We start from the raw sequence: 14,876 nt of genomic DNA on the forward strand, positions 1-14,876 counted from the left end.
GTCAGACTTGTTTTTAATCTACCCGATAGTTGGAAATATCTTTCGCTACTGAAACACTTGTTAATCACTCGCTGCCCCAAACGGACGGTTAGAGGAGTGAGGAGTCAGCAGTCAAAGACGGGTTGAAAGTGATTATAAGCAGCCAGGAGGGGCCCTTGAGCATTCAGTCATAAATGAGCACTACAAAATATTAAGCCGATGGGTCCAGTAGTATGTGAGACTGGACAGACAGACAGACAGACAGACAGACAGACAGACGCACTCACACACACACACATATACACACGACATAACGTATGATACTCCCCCCCCCCCAGGCTGATACCCGACAGCGATAACAACCGGAACTGGACCTCATTATGGACGTTGTTAAATATCATCATCACATATTTCATCATCAGATCATGTGTCCAATATATAAGGTGTCTCAGAGGTCCATTCCCGATCTCCTGTGTACATGGATGTGATAAAGGAATGAATGTTTCAATATTTAAAAAGAATGTCCCTGCAAGATCAGCCTGAATGATGAACGCACAGTAACTTGGCTATAGGCCACTCTGTCATTGTGAAGGAGACAGACTCTAAATATGAATATTCAACCTTTATTTTAACAGGAGGCCAAACCAAGATTGAGGTTTCAATCTACTTTCACTTGTTTGATATTGGGGTCAAAAATTACTCTAGTTAGTTTCACCATATAAATATAACACACATAATGCTCGATGAAATTACACAGAACTAAATCAGAGGATGGTAAATAAGCTTTTCATTTCTAATGTTGATTGCACTTAAGATAAAAGCTGCAATTTGAAAAGAAAAGTATGTATTTTCATTTGACACAATATGCAAATGAACTGCAATATTCCTAAAAATGATAACAACAATAGCATTTTGCTATGATGGTGGTTTCTTTCAGAAGTCTATTCTTGGGGTCAATTAGTGAGTTATGTTCTCTACATTGCGTTCAATGGAGAGAGTCCAAACTTTGACACGGTGCCAAGAGTTCCCGTCATCATCACGTCACAGACAACTTCTTTACCACTTTGAAATAAAATCTCTATTTGTGAACAGAAAGTCCTGGCTCATAATATGTGAGTCCACCTTTTGCTGCCTTTTGGAATTCAAAAATCAAACTTGATGGAACATCGCTTTAAAAAAAAAAAAAAAAACTTTCTGCACACTATGTGACCTCATTGTGCACCTCCATTCATGCGCAGACAAATATGAATGAGATTCTCTCTCAACTGTGCATGACCGAGGAGCCTCCGATTCTGAACCATTCATGTGTCAAATCTGATAGAAAGAGCTGGTTAAAACATCGAAACCACATCTTTTACAATCAAATCATACACCAGCTGCTACTGTAAGCACCTGTTGAAGATGTCTGTCGGCCGAAACATAACTACAATAGTTATCCTCCTCATGCTCCTGGTTTCTCAGTATTGTGAAAATGCACTGGGAACTAGCCAAATCTCTCATCATTGTTGTAAGTGACAAAGGACTAACCCCCCCCCCCCCCGACATTTATTTGAGTCTGCTAATATAGTGGGAGCTCAAAACACCCCACTTGTGCACCGTCCACAGAGCAGCACCTCTCAGAGTGACATTCCTGAGGCCTGAGAGAGTGAGAATCCTCTGGACTTCCCCGAACCAAATAATGACGAAGTGTAATATGTATTGTGTCAACAAGCATGTAGCAAGCCACAATAGTTCTGGTGGATATTTACGTCCCTGTTAATATAACTCTTTCCGTGCAACCTGTTGCTTTGGCAGGAAAGAGGATTAAACACCAACTTCACGCAGACTCGGTTAGGATTTACAGCGTGATTTCCTTCAGTCCTTCAGCATTCAATTACAGAAATTGTTCATCCAGAAGGACCACTTCAAACTGCCCTTGAACTCAGGAAAAAACACACCCTGTTGTCTCTACTCACCCCATTTGAACATCATCATCGTCAGCAGCAGTGTCTTTAGATTCAACTCCATGGTCAAACCTGGATCTGCACAAGACCACAAGGTAATCTGTAGGAACAAGAAAGTGCTGGGAGTCCTACAGTAGTTACATTCTGCTGCTCCTCACTGTGTTGCTCAGAGGCTGGCATGCTACTCACTGCCCATGCTTGGCTACTAGTGAGTGTGCAGCAGCGGGCTCCAGCAGACGAGCCCTCCTCCCTGTGCTGAGTGTAATCAGCCGTGAGAGCAGAGAGACGACGGGAAAACATGAGCTGGATTAACACCTGCTGATACGGAGGCTCATCCTCTGAGCTCCTGTGGAAATGGGAGGTAGCACTTTCTTACAACACTATATAAGTATAGTAATAAGCACTCATGAATGTTCATAATTATTTATAACAATAATCAGAACATATTATAAAGCATTTTTGCATTTAATGACTTATATGGTCAAGTACAATACTTCCTAATTGATGGTCACTCATTGACATTTCTTTAGTGTATCATAGTTTCCATGGTTGCAATACATTATAATCTTTTCTATAATGCATTATAATCACTGTCATAATGCATCATAATGTGTTCATTGTTTGCTCAAAGTGAAGCTAAAAAAAATACCCAAAATCGATGCAAGAACAACACAGAAAATGTTGTAAAATGAATTAATTTGTTTGTTTAACGCGGCATACTCCAATTTGACACAATGTTTTGAAACTCAATGATGGAATTATTAATATTTCACTGATGTAATGTTTTCCCTGAAAAAAAACCTCACTCTAAAGATTCAGTCGAGTCCAATTCTAGATAATTTCTGAGACAATTCTACTTTACCAGTATATCTTTTTCAAAGAGTAATTTTTGTTGATCAAACATACTTTGATTAGAATGATCAAATGACCCTAATTGCCATTTTTAACTGACACTGTTAACCCTTTACTGGTCTCATTTATAAAAACAAAACAATGGAGTGACATACAAGACACTTTTGAAATTACACATCTCTATTTGTGGACAGGAGCCATGTTTAAAAAACCCAAATAAAACAGTTTGATAAGAACTGATAAAACAAACAAAATCAACTTGTGGTCAAAAAGAATCCTGACAATCTGTGTTTTGGAGCAAAAGGACATCAGTCCTTTGTCAATGTTTCTTCTTCTTGTGGTTTTCTACTAACCATTGCCGACTTGTAAACAACACACATCCTGTATTTAACTGATTAGTCGCTGCATGTTGACAGTAAACATCTAAAAATGTTCAAAAATCATACTAATGTCATAACACTAACATATGGCAATATTCAGCTTTTATAGAAATAAATACTGCAATTAGTAAACATAATGCTTTTAGAAAGTGTTACAACACCATCAGAGCTTTGGTGGGTAATCATTTAATCATTCTGTTCAGTCAGCCATCAAGACGCCATCAACAAACAGGATTACATTTGAAAACTCTATATTTACTGGACACGGGCCACAGGAAAATCTGATTTATTTCTGGGCTCAACACAACCAGAGCTAGGTTGAGTTTACCTCTAGTGTCAGTCGACAAGACAAGACAATGGAGGAAACTGAAACCTTTTAAGGACCACTTAAAACAACAATACCCATGTGTATTGTGTTCTGGATGATGTATTTCAAATTGAAACTGTTTATTGAATGCAAGTCTGGAATACAGTCACGTTAAATGATGCAGACATCCATTTATTCACTCCTCTATTATTGATATGTTGTTTCCCCAGATCAACAACATGTAATTCAGAATAAAATGAGTGGTGTGTATATTTGTTATCATCTCTGCTGCTGCTGCTGCAGCAAACTGCATTTTGGGTGTCCAGTTATGTCTGCATGCTTCATGCAGGACCTTCTGACTCCTCGCTCACTACTCAGGTCGCTCGAGCCGCTAGTGATAACACAGCTGAGTGCATCACCGACCAGCTGCTACTCTGTGGCCAGAGAAACAGTGGGGGAAAACCATAGACTGTCTATGGGGAAAACACTTTGCCCACCTTTACTGCTCTGGACGGTGTTCTTGGCTATCAGCTAACAGAACTACACATACAGCTGAGTACATCGGTGCCTCAGCCACTGCTCTGTGGCCAGATACACAGTTAGGCTTTTTACTGGCCATCAACCTCACGTTTACACGCATACTGCTGAAAAATAGACTTGAATGCTGCAAGTTGCAGCTCCGCCCTTGAGACACAATGGCCTGCCCAGAACATTGGTATTTTCCTTGAAAGCAATTCTAGATTATTTAAATCCAGTTTCCCTGTAAACCCTCAATATATGTTACCTTCAGACTGTTCCCTTACTGAAATATTATTGTTGAAGTATCTTATGAGTAATTTCAGGTGTGAATGTCCACTATGAGCCAGGGCAAATCCAGCCGTTCATGACCTGACAGAATAAATGTGTCAGAAAAGAGATGGATTCATTTTATATTTCATACAAAATGTAATGGATGAAAAGAGAAACAAGAACACCAAAGCAGCATTTTGGAGCCAAAATATCTCAACTGTCATAATTCCTTGACGTTACTGTTTTCTACAGTCAGCAGCGTTTACAGATGTCCAATGACAAATTGCCATTACATTCACACATATTCTACTCACTGAAGCCATGTCGGCCTAAATCCACCGGGCGTCCTTGTGTGAACCAATCAGCCTCCGGCGCTGTGCTAACCTGTGCAGTCCAGTGAATCCAGGACGGGTTTTAGTGTCTTCAGCAGCTTTAATGGCTCCTTTGTAGCATGGAGCTTAGCAGTCAGACATCCATCACTTAGCTTGTTAGAGACTTGTTACCCCCTTTTACTCCCTCCACCCCCCCACCCCTGCCGAAACAACAGCTGTGCCTGACACCCGATGGCCCAACGGACAGATTTGCACCCATGAACTTTGTGTCACCTATAATAACTGGCACATGATCAGGATATTGTGCATTGTGCATTTGGGTAAACGTATGAATCATATTAAACTCTAGACAGGCATTCAACCAGAAAATAGCACAGGGTTAAAAACCACCAGGGTCTTTGGTGGTGTGATGCTTCAGGTAGCAGTGAGAAGATGAAATACAATCAAAAAAGCGAAGCTTGTGTAATACTGTAGATCTGTGACTTTGTAGGCTTACAAATCTGGAAAGTTATCAACAATCATTGTAACCTCTGTTTCAATGATCAAGAGGTAAACAGTGTTCACGTTAAAGTAATCTGCCAGGAATGTGTGATTTTGATCTGATTGGCCAAATTGTGGTCTATGATTTTGAAGGCTTGACTGTCGCCATCTTTGTTTTAGGCTGTTTAGGCATTTAAGTTTTTTTGCAACCAGAAGTGACTTGAGAGGTTGGAGCTAAGTACGACCGAACGCTGAGCAGTTACAATTAACTTCCATGAACTGAAAACACACTGTCAAAAGGGTTAAAGTTCTAAGACGAAAACACGGACAACTCCATGGTAGCAACCTTTTAATCATAAGGTAGCCCCGCCATAAAGCATACCCTACATTGTAGTCTATTTTACACAAAATGGGACCATAATTTAAATTGAATAAATCAAGTGAGAGGTAGTTTTAGGGTAGGGTGACACCAGAGGATGGCTCATCTTTTGGGAGCATAAAAGTTACAGTAAATTTTAATGGCAACCTGCACTTTAGATTTTTAAATGTGAAAAAGTGGAAGTGTGTGGAAGTATTGGTCTGATGGCAGGGTTGGAGGAGAGATGAGTGGTTCATTGATACATTTGCCTTTGCCAAATCTACTATCCTGCAACTGACCAATGAATGGGGTTGTGTACTAGGATCCTCCATGGACCATGAATTTCTACAGCACTGCAGGCCAGTGAAACAAACTAGGGACTTTCACCTAGGAGAGAGCTGTTTGTGTCCCATGTAAAACCAAGTCACGGCTGACTTATTTTAATTTAGTTGTGTTACATAACTTATGTACATTACTACCAATCGTAAAAATGTGCACTTGTACGGTAACTGGCGTTAGTAGTGTACATAACAAAACAAAACTTACGTAACAAGCACTTTTATGTAACAACCCAAACCACAATTTTTTCCTGAACCAAGTCATTTTGTCACAAATCTACATTGGAAGTTTATTTTGAAAAGATACTGTTCAGGTTCAGGTGAATATATTTGTACCCATAGGTAGATTTGGTTTGCAGTAGACAGTATCCATTCTGACACATTTTACAAACAACACAGATAATAGACTAACATGACAAAAATACTCAAGGCCCCACTAAATCACAAAAGACACTCAAGTAAATCTGTACAATGTTGCTACGACTTGTTCATCTGAGTGATGGCTGCTGGAGCAAAGCTGTTTTTATACCACTTTGTTTACACCATGGGATAATAAACACCGGTCCAGAAGGAAGAAGATGAAATTCAACGATCAAAGGTTTGGAGTCATGCTTTGAACTTGAGCTGGTTATCTGCTGTATAACTTGTCTGCTGCACAGCGACCTGGGTTTAGCTGTGACTCCCCAATCAGCATGTAAGCATGTAACGAGCAGAAACTGTATGTTTCCTGTGACTGTGCCACTTATCCACAACTGACCTTAGAGGGGAATGTAGAGCGTCAAAGTTTTGAAGCGCAGGGCAACTGATCAAGGGTGGGTACTGAAGAGTTGGGCGTGAGAACATGTTGCCCATGAAGACAAGTTGGTATCTGAAGCTGCTCACTAGTACATGACAGACAGCAGTTCATTCCCTGCAACTGTTTTATCACTGAACAACTTCCAGTCAAGCGGTAAAACATACCATAACACTCAGACTGAGTCCTTGCATTGGATATTCTTTCAGTACGTGAAGTAACACGAATACAAGCTGTGCAAAAACACAGCATGAGACACGCTAAACACAGCATGAGACACGCTAAACACAGCATGAGACACGCTAAACACAGCAGAGGGAATAGGCCGCTGTAGCGGATCTGCTGTTCTGTCCTTGGGAGGTTCCTCCCTAATCAGTGACAGATACGGATGGAGTGGTGAACCGCACTTGGAGTGAGCAACATTATTGGCAAGTTACCACCATCTATTAGTCACCCATTATGTTGAATGAAAGACAACGCTCCTGACATGCTTTTTGGGGTCAGCGTTTTGAACAAGTTTCCTGTTGACCATGATGAGCTCATCAGGATATGACTGTCTGTGCCATATCTCCAGAACAACACAGACTTATGACTGTGTAATCAGGGATATGTTTGTGCTCAGCAGATGCTTCTGTTTTTTCCTACTTCAGTGGATACACTGTCAGCAGCACCTTAAATCTAATCATAGTTCATTCATAAATGACCCAGAGGGTTTGGATGCTGACTGCCACCTTTTAAGCGTCTGAAGCATCTGAACACCACGTTTAAACTGTTAGTTATAAATAGAATGAGCTGAACTGTTAGTCTCTCCAAATGTACCCAGAAACTGTTATTGGTGGCTATAGTTTCTCAGAAAGTTATATTTCCAGAAGTTTTTCTAGTTTTAAAACCAGAAGCAAAGCTGTATTCATTCCCTCAGGTGTAGGGGGTAAATACTGTAGGGGCCGTGCAGTGTATTTCTGCCTGGGGCCCCCAGCAGCTTAATGTGTCTACTGGTACAGAAAGGGTTCATGCTGACGTCTGAGTGAAGGAGGGAACTGTCAATCATCATCATCATCATCAATATAAAGTACAGCTTATCGGAGTGACTATTGTCCCTAACAAATGCCAATGAGGCCCAGGGAGAAAGTGAAAGTTGAGGTTGATTCGCCAGGTTGTCCTTCCATGACAGACACAAAGAGGTGTAAGAAGGGAGCCAGAGCAGTCCCCCACTTCACCAGAACTCCAGCATTAGCCAGAAGATTTGGACACAAGCCCAGAAATGTGAATTGTTCGGGGAAACAAAGGAATACATACTCTGACCTAAGCCTCGCCCTCATACCCGGACATTTTTGGTGAAATTATGTAATTTATAACAAACTATTTAGCTTTACATCTAGAACACATAGTTCCAGGGTCCTAAATATAGACAGTGTAGGTTCAATCTATAATAAAAATGTGGTTATTGTACATAAACTATACAAAATTACAAATAAAGTATAAAAATAATTGAATTAAATGAATGGTATCTTATTTTCTTTGGTATTTCTGTCACATACAGATATGCAATGATGATTGCTGGTTATTATACATGTTAATGTTGTCCTAAGTCAAGTCTCTTGATCATGTGACGAGATGATACGAGATATGGCAGCTAATTTAGGCATAAAATCGGTCAAGACTGACATGCATCTCGCTGCCATGTTGGCTTCCATTGTTATAAACAGGTTAAGTCCTGATTGATGAGTGTCATCTTTAAACATTACAGTGAACACAGGGTGGGAACTGCAGCAGTTAATGCAGGAAACAGGAATGGAATAACAAAAAGTACAATTGTATAGTATTTAAAAAAAACAACTAATCTAGCCATTCCACTTCAATTTCAATGATCAATTCATAATTTCAACGCTGGATGAGGAAGTGAAATTATTAACAGGTAAATATGACATTTTCATTTTTTACTTATCGTTTTTAACTTGATTATAATTACATATTTAATGTTAGTTCATAACAAATATACTTTACATGTGAGAATTATTGTTCGTTATTTGTTTGCCCTCTGGTGGTAATAGTTCTTCATCACATTTCAGTAATCTACTGTGCTCGTGACATGCTCTTATCTCGCGTGATTTAATATGTCTGAAAAAAGTCGTCCGTGCATTGCTGGCAGCGTATGATAATTTGGTTCCACTACACTCTGAGATAAACCACAATGACCATAGACCACCTATGTCGCCGCTGAGGAACCAGCAGGAGTGACCAAACTAGCCTCGGTCACATATTTCTCACCGTTCCACATTGTACGTAACACCGGAAGCTAGTTTACCTGTGTATTTTGAGAAACGACGCCCGCAGCTTTGTCTTACAGACGAGTTAGGACCTATGACTAGAAAAAAAATCCAAGGCAATTACCGTCTAAAACACAAACATTTCATTAATTTGTCAGTGTAGCAGATGTATGCGGAAGGAATGTAGTAGTCATTTTCTAAATATGTCTATTTGTTTTTGGAGAATAATTAAATACTCCTACGGCCTCTCCTGTAAGACAACGCTGATGGTAAAGTAAACCTGTGTCAATAGCGTTTCCATTATCTTTTGGTTTTCATGCTGTCAGAACAGAACTGCTATCCTTCTACACTACTACTCAAACACTCCCTGCTTGAGGAATGAATACTGAATAAATGAAGACTACCGTTAATCTATTAGGGATACTATGTAATTCACTATTAACAGAATCAAGTACTCACATCATGGTGGTTAGCTAGCGATAGCTACGAAGCTAGGTTACTTGGACAATCCTTTCAACTTGCCTGCTGACAGGTTAGCTTACGACAGCTAACTTCGCTATGTGAACTAACTAAGCCAGGAAAGTGGCGATAAAGAAACTCCCTGCAACTCTCTGGTTGGTGGACACTTCGAGTTTACATGTTTAATTGTAACTTTATTTACTAGCGGTAGCACGTACTGTTCATTGATTGTTTTGGATGTTACTAGTCGTAGCTAATTTGCTATTAAATTGTAGTAGTGTTACGTTACTCAGCTAACGTTTGCTACAAAAGTTGCTAACTAGCCAGGTAGCTAACTTGGATTGAGTGTAAAAGCAAATGCTAACTACCTGATATGATTGACAGCACTTTAGTACAGCTATTCAAGTAATGTTACTAAACCACGAGTCAATGTATCTACTATCCAGCACGTCTCCATAGTATTCTCTCTGGCTACATTTCTAGCTCATGAAACTATTACAAATTGGTCAGTGTGATGAATTCCTGGTCATAAAGCCTCCACACTGAAACAATGTAACATGTTGTGAATGCTGGTTCTGTGTGAGCAGCTGTGAAGGAAGCCCAGCGTGTTAAACTGCAATGATGTGTAACCCAGGGAACGGAGGAAAAGATGACGGCATAAATCTGTCACCAGCAAATGTTTGGCAATTTGACTTGATAGATGATTTAAATGATAATGCATTTTAAAATGGTCATTTGTTAAATTTCATTTATGATGGACACATCTTCAAATTATTACACAGAACAGAACAGGCGGAAATGGTCAAATGTTTGTTTCTGTGCCATCAGGTGAAGACACTGTACAGTACAATTTATTAGAAATATGCTCAAGTTATATTGTATTGTGTTATGTTATATGGAAAATAAGAAAAAGCCGCATTTGGTCTGCAGATGTAAACAATGCTGATAGTGCCGATAGAATAGCTCCATGATCATCTACAGCTGCAAGATATTTATTCACTTAACATATTGCATCTATTGTACATTTTTATGGAATGAGATTGTTAGTTAAACAACATATTTACAAACGTACAGGTTAGAATGATTATAAACCAATCAATTAAGATTGTATTTAAGTAAAACTGTCATACATTTGTTATAGCCTCAAAGACAAGACCTTCTTTCACGTCGGCTTTGTCCTGCAGGTGTTGCAGGTTGCTCTCATGGTCCCATGGAGAAAGCAGCCTTCGAGAGGTGGCTGGAGTCAGTCTCTGCCACTTTCCTTACTCTGAACGACCAGCAGCGCAACCAGTCTCTGGACCACCTCATTTCTCAAAGCGGTGCCGTCCAGCTCCGTCATCTGTCTAATGGGCTGGAGACGCTGCTCAAGCGCGACTTCCTGCGCCTCCTCCCCCTGGAGCTGGCCTTCTACCTGATGCAATGGTTGGATCCTGAGACCCTGCTCACCTGCTGCCTGGTCTGCAAACAGTGGAACAAGGTGAATGTGGTGCATGGGTCATGGGGGGTTCTTCAATATTCAATCGGATGTTCTGCATAGCTGATGTGACTTGCCAAAAAGCTCCAGTTTTGAAACTGGAATTTGCCAAAAAGCATATTGACAAGCCACAAAGCTTCTGGGAGAATGTCCTTTGGACAGATGAGACAAAACTAGAGCTTTTTGGCTCATCAGCTCTATGTTCACAGACATGAAGCATAGAAAGAAAAGAACACTGTACCTACTGTGAAACATGGAGGAGGCTCGGTTATGTTCTGGGGCTGCTTTGCTGCATCTGGCACAGGGTGTCTTGAATCTGTGCAGGGTACAATGAAATCTCAAGACTACCAAGGCCAAACGGAGCCAAATGTGCTGCCCAGTGTCAGACAGCTTGGTCTCAGTCGCAGGTCATGAGTCCTCCAACAGGATGATGACTCAAAACACAGCTAAAAACACCCACGAATGGCTCAGAGCAAAACATTGGACTATTGTGAAGTGGCCTTCTATGAGCCCTGATCTAAATCCTATTGAACATCTGTGGAAGGAGCTGAAACATGCAGTCTGGAGAAGGCACCCTTCAAACCTGAGACAGCTGGAGCAGTTTGCTCACGAGGAGTGGGCCACGATACCTGTTGACAGGTGCAGAAGTCTCACTGAGAGTTACAGAAATCACTTGATTGCAGTGATTGCCTCAAAAGGTTGTGCAACAAAATATTAAGTTAAGGGTACCATCATTTTTGTCCAGGTCATTTTCATTAGTATGTTTTTTTTAAATGATTGTGTTGAATCACAATTCAAAAGCAATGTCTGATTTTCATTAGTTCATTTTCAGTACATTTCTATTTATTATTACTTTTGTCAGTTTCAAGTTATTTCAGTGACCATTGTGGGTGTTTCTGTCTTTAACGGAAGGTACCAACAGTTTTGTCCACGTGTGTACATTTTATTTAAGGTGCGCTTTCCAAAAAGCTCAAAGACACAAAGTGGATAAGATAAAGTGTAAAGGCGAGGTATCGTGGTAACTTTCTTCTTCTATTACTTTGATGGAAATGTGCCCGTAGCACAGAGTTTTGACTTGTATTATTGTTCCATCAGATAGGTCTTGATGTAGTCTTGCCGATGTGACGCTGTTTTATTGAATGTTATTAGATATGCTTATATCTCAAAGTATGGCTAAATAGTTGTGTATTTGTTGAGAAACTCAGGAATTGGCACTATTTTTACAGAGTTACATGATATTTTTTAAAGCCAGTTGAATGCCAAAATTTAGAGTAACCTTCTAATTTATCACCAGGCCTTCACCCAGCCGTTTGGGGTGTTGGGGTTTTTCCTGCGGCAGTGGTGACTCGTTGTAGCTGTTAGGTGGTGGGCCATGCTGTAGCAGGACATACGTCTGTGGTTCAGAGTCTGTCTATGACTGCTGGCTCCTTTGAGCCGCTCAGTAATGTCTGTAGTTGGGATGTGTTGTTTGGGGCCGTCCACTTGTCATAAGTTTGTTGTTGAGCATCGTGAAGCATTTGCCGCCGTGCTCTACGCTGCCGTTAAAGATATTGGCCGATGTCGGAGCCAGATGGATTATTCACGTCACAACCTGATAGTGTGACGCTTTGCTGCTTTGGGGGCTGTTACATCATATGATTTCCTCTGGTATACATGTTTATGGTAATCTTATTAAGCATCTTTCACTAATGTCTTTCAGGTGTTGACACTTACTCTGCCATTAAAGCTGATTCTGATTATGATAATTAAGAGCTGGTATAATGTTATAGGCAAAGCCAGAATCTAAACACCACGTTTACAAAACAATGTAAAGAAACTAACAAGTAGTGTATATCAGCTCATCCTTCTAGTGTTCATCCATACCCGTGTCTAAAGTGTTCCAACAAGCGCTTGTCTCCTTGTAGGTGATCAACTCGTGCACCGAGGTGTGGCAGGGTGTGTGTCGGGAGCTGGGCTGGAGGATCGATGAGAACATTCAGGACGCGCCACACTGGAAGGCGGTCTACCTGAAGGCCAAACTGCGTAGGGTGCAGCTGCAGGATCAGGAGGCCTTCGAGACGTCGTCCCTCATTGGCCACAGCGCTCGAGTATACGCCCTCTACTACAAGGACGGCCTCCTCTGCACAGGTACTGTACACCAGGGATTCTCAAAGTGGTCCGCGTCATGATTTCCTACGTGCTGTATCATGAAGAAGTCCATATCTAAAGATCAGGACCGTCGTTTCCATCACTCCCACCCATGATCGCTTATGATGTTATGACTGTGACACATCACTTCACTCGCTCTAATATACATGTAGATAGTCCAGTCCAAATTACGTCCACGAAATCCAACATGGCTGACTTCCTGTTGGTCAAAATAGAAGTATGTTATGCGTATGTAAAATGTGTTCATTGATGAGAGCAATGATCCCATCAAATACCGTGAACATAAAAGAAAATCACTAACGTATGACATCACTAACGTATGACATCACTAACGTATGACATCGCTACCGTTACCTGACGGCTGCTCCACAAACAGACTGATGGCTTGTTGGTCACATCTTGTGATAAAGTTACTTGTGAGGGTTTTATTGTGTTTGAGACGATCAGAGTTCTACAATGTTTCCTTCTCTCTGCCATGATGTGAGTCTCACGCTGCACTGAGCCCGAGACAGGCCCTGATGTAAATGCATCTACTGGTTTGGGAATGTTAAATTCAAATAGTTGACTTACATCTGAAGCATTCTTCTGTTCTTGTGCGTTTGGTTTGCCGTGGCAGTGAAGGGATGCTGCACCACAAACAGATGTCACGAGAAGTCTGTTCTCAGCTCAAAGTCGAAGACACTTTTCCAACATTCGCCTCATTTGAATGGACCTCTCTCTCTTGTGCACCGTGCACCGTGCACTCTGCACTGGACCCCAAAATACCACACAGATGAGCAGAGCCATGGTTACTCCACGATGCCTCAACATGAACAGAGACCTAATCAGCTAGCAGCACCAGTGTGGGTGTTTTAACGTGCTACTTAACTTTCTTAATCGCTGGAACCTTCCCACTTACATATGGACACATCGGGTCTTAGTCATTGGTTATCACTCTGGTGCTGTCAGGCACAGCGCTGTCTGAAGTTGGACTGTTTCTCTGTTCTATACTACATACTAACTGCATACACAATCCATATCTACTGTATATACTAATATAGATAGGCTTGTTGTTTTGATGGATATGTTGCAGCTGTGAGCAGCTCCTCCATTCCCTTTAGAGACAAGGCTGTCCATCAGCAGCACATAAGGACAGTTTAGAGTCTACTTCATTGTGTCACTGGTTCCAGTGTGAGCACACTACAGACTCAAAGCCTGCAGAGAATCAGTGCGAGGTTACACTTACAGAATGGAGTTATTCAAAACACATCTGTGGAACTACACTACCCAGAAACATGGGTATACTTCCCTCACCACAAAACCAAGTGAAGGAGGGTCGGCTAATACGCAATGGGCCTCATGTAGGAAGTGATACAAGGAAACGGAACGTATTTATTGAAGGGAACATAAATGCTAAATGGACTTGTACTTGTCAAAGATCTAACACTACATGTCATCATTCACACACATTCACACTCTGATGGCAGGGACCACCATGCAAGGGGCCACCTGCCCACCAAGACTAACTAACCATTCACACACTGGAGGCACAGTGGTTTAATTTCAATTTAAGTTATTTAAATTAAGATTATTATGTAATTATAATGGTTGGATTATTAAAGAAATAATATTGGTCCATTGATCCAAATCAAGACTATGTAAACCGTTGATAGTGGTGCGTTCAGCTTCTGAATGGCTTGCACACCGCTGCTGCTGCCTCCTGTAGCACCAGTACTGAGGCTCTAGAAGATCTCATTTACTTTAAGTTTATTTTACAGTAGCTCAGTCTCAGCATATTCTTTTGCTATCTCTCCAATTGTTGGGCTTGTGTTAGAGTGCTAATAATGCTAACAATAACCCATCAGTCACACGCCTCCAATTTATCATCAAGTGGGACCCATGTCCCAGTGTGGGTCTGGATGGAGTATGAAGGAGGCATGTCAGAGCTCAAGGAGGCGTGTCAGAGCTCAAGGAGGCGTGTCAGAGCTCAAGGAGGCG

At 41.1% G+C, this 14,876-nt stretch overlaps 1 protein-coding gene across 1 annotated transcript; it reads left to right on the forward strand.

Annotated features, from left to right (window-relative positions):
* The first annotated feature begins 9,112 nt into the window (after positions 1–9,112).
* LOC116377038 (F-box/WD repeat-containing protein 2-like) lies at positions 9,113–14,858 on the forward strand. The gene is made up of 3 exons (XM_031838569.1): positions 9,113–9,432; positions 10,462–10,754; positions 12,656–14,858. The coding sequence occupies exons 2-3, from the start codon at positions 10,488–10,490 to the stop codon at positions 12,917–12,919; spliced, it is 531 nt and encodes a 176-aa protein (XP_031694429.1). The 5' UTR covers positions 9,113–9,432; positions 10,462–10,487; the 3' UTR covers positions 12,920–14,858.
* Positions 14,859–14,876: the final 18 nt, after the last annotated feature.

Source organism: Anarrhichthys ocellatus, unplaced genomic scaffold (assembly GCF_004355925.1).
Source record: "Anarrhichthys ocellatus isolate YVR2014 unplaced genomic scaffold, GSC_Weel_1.0 scaffold831, whole genome shotgun sequence".
Classification (NCBI taxonomy): domain Eukaryota; kingdom Metazoa; phylum Chordata; class Actinopteri; order Perciformes; family Anarhichadidae; genus Anarrhichthys; species Anarrhichthys ocellatus.

Excerpts from the sequence above, each read along its gene's own strand:
- LOC116377038 (XM_031838569.1), top strand. The coding sequence starts at position 10,488 with ATGGAGAAAGCAGCCTTCGAGAGGTGGCTGGAGTCAGTCTCTGCCACT. Across the intron at positions 10,755-12,655 it reads TCTGCAAACAGTGGAACAAG|GTGATCAACTCGTGCACCGA; the intron begins GTGAATGTGGTG and ends GTCTCCTTGTAG.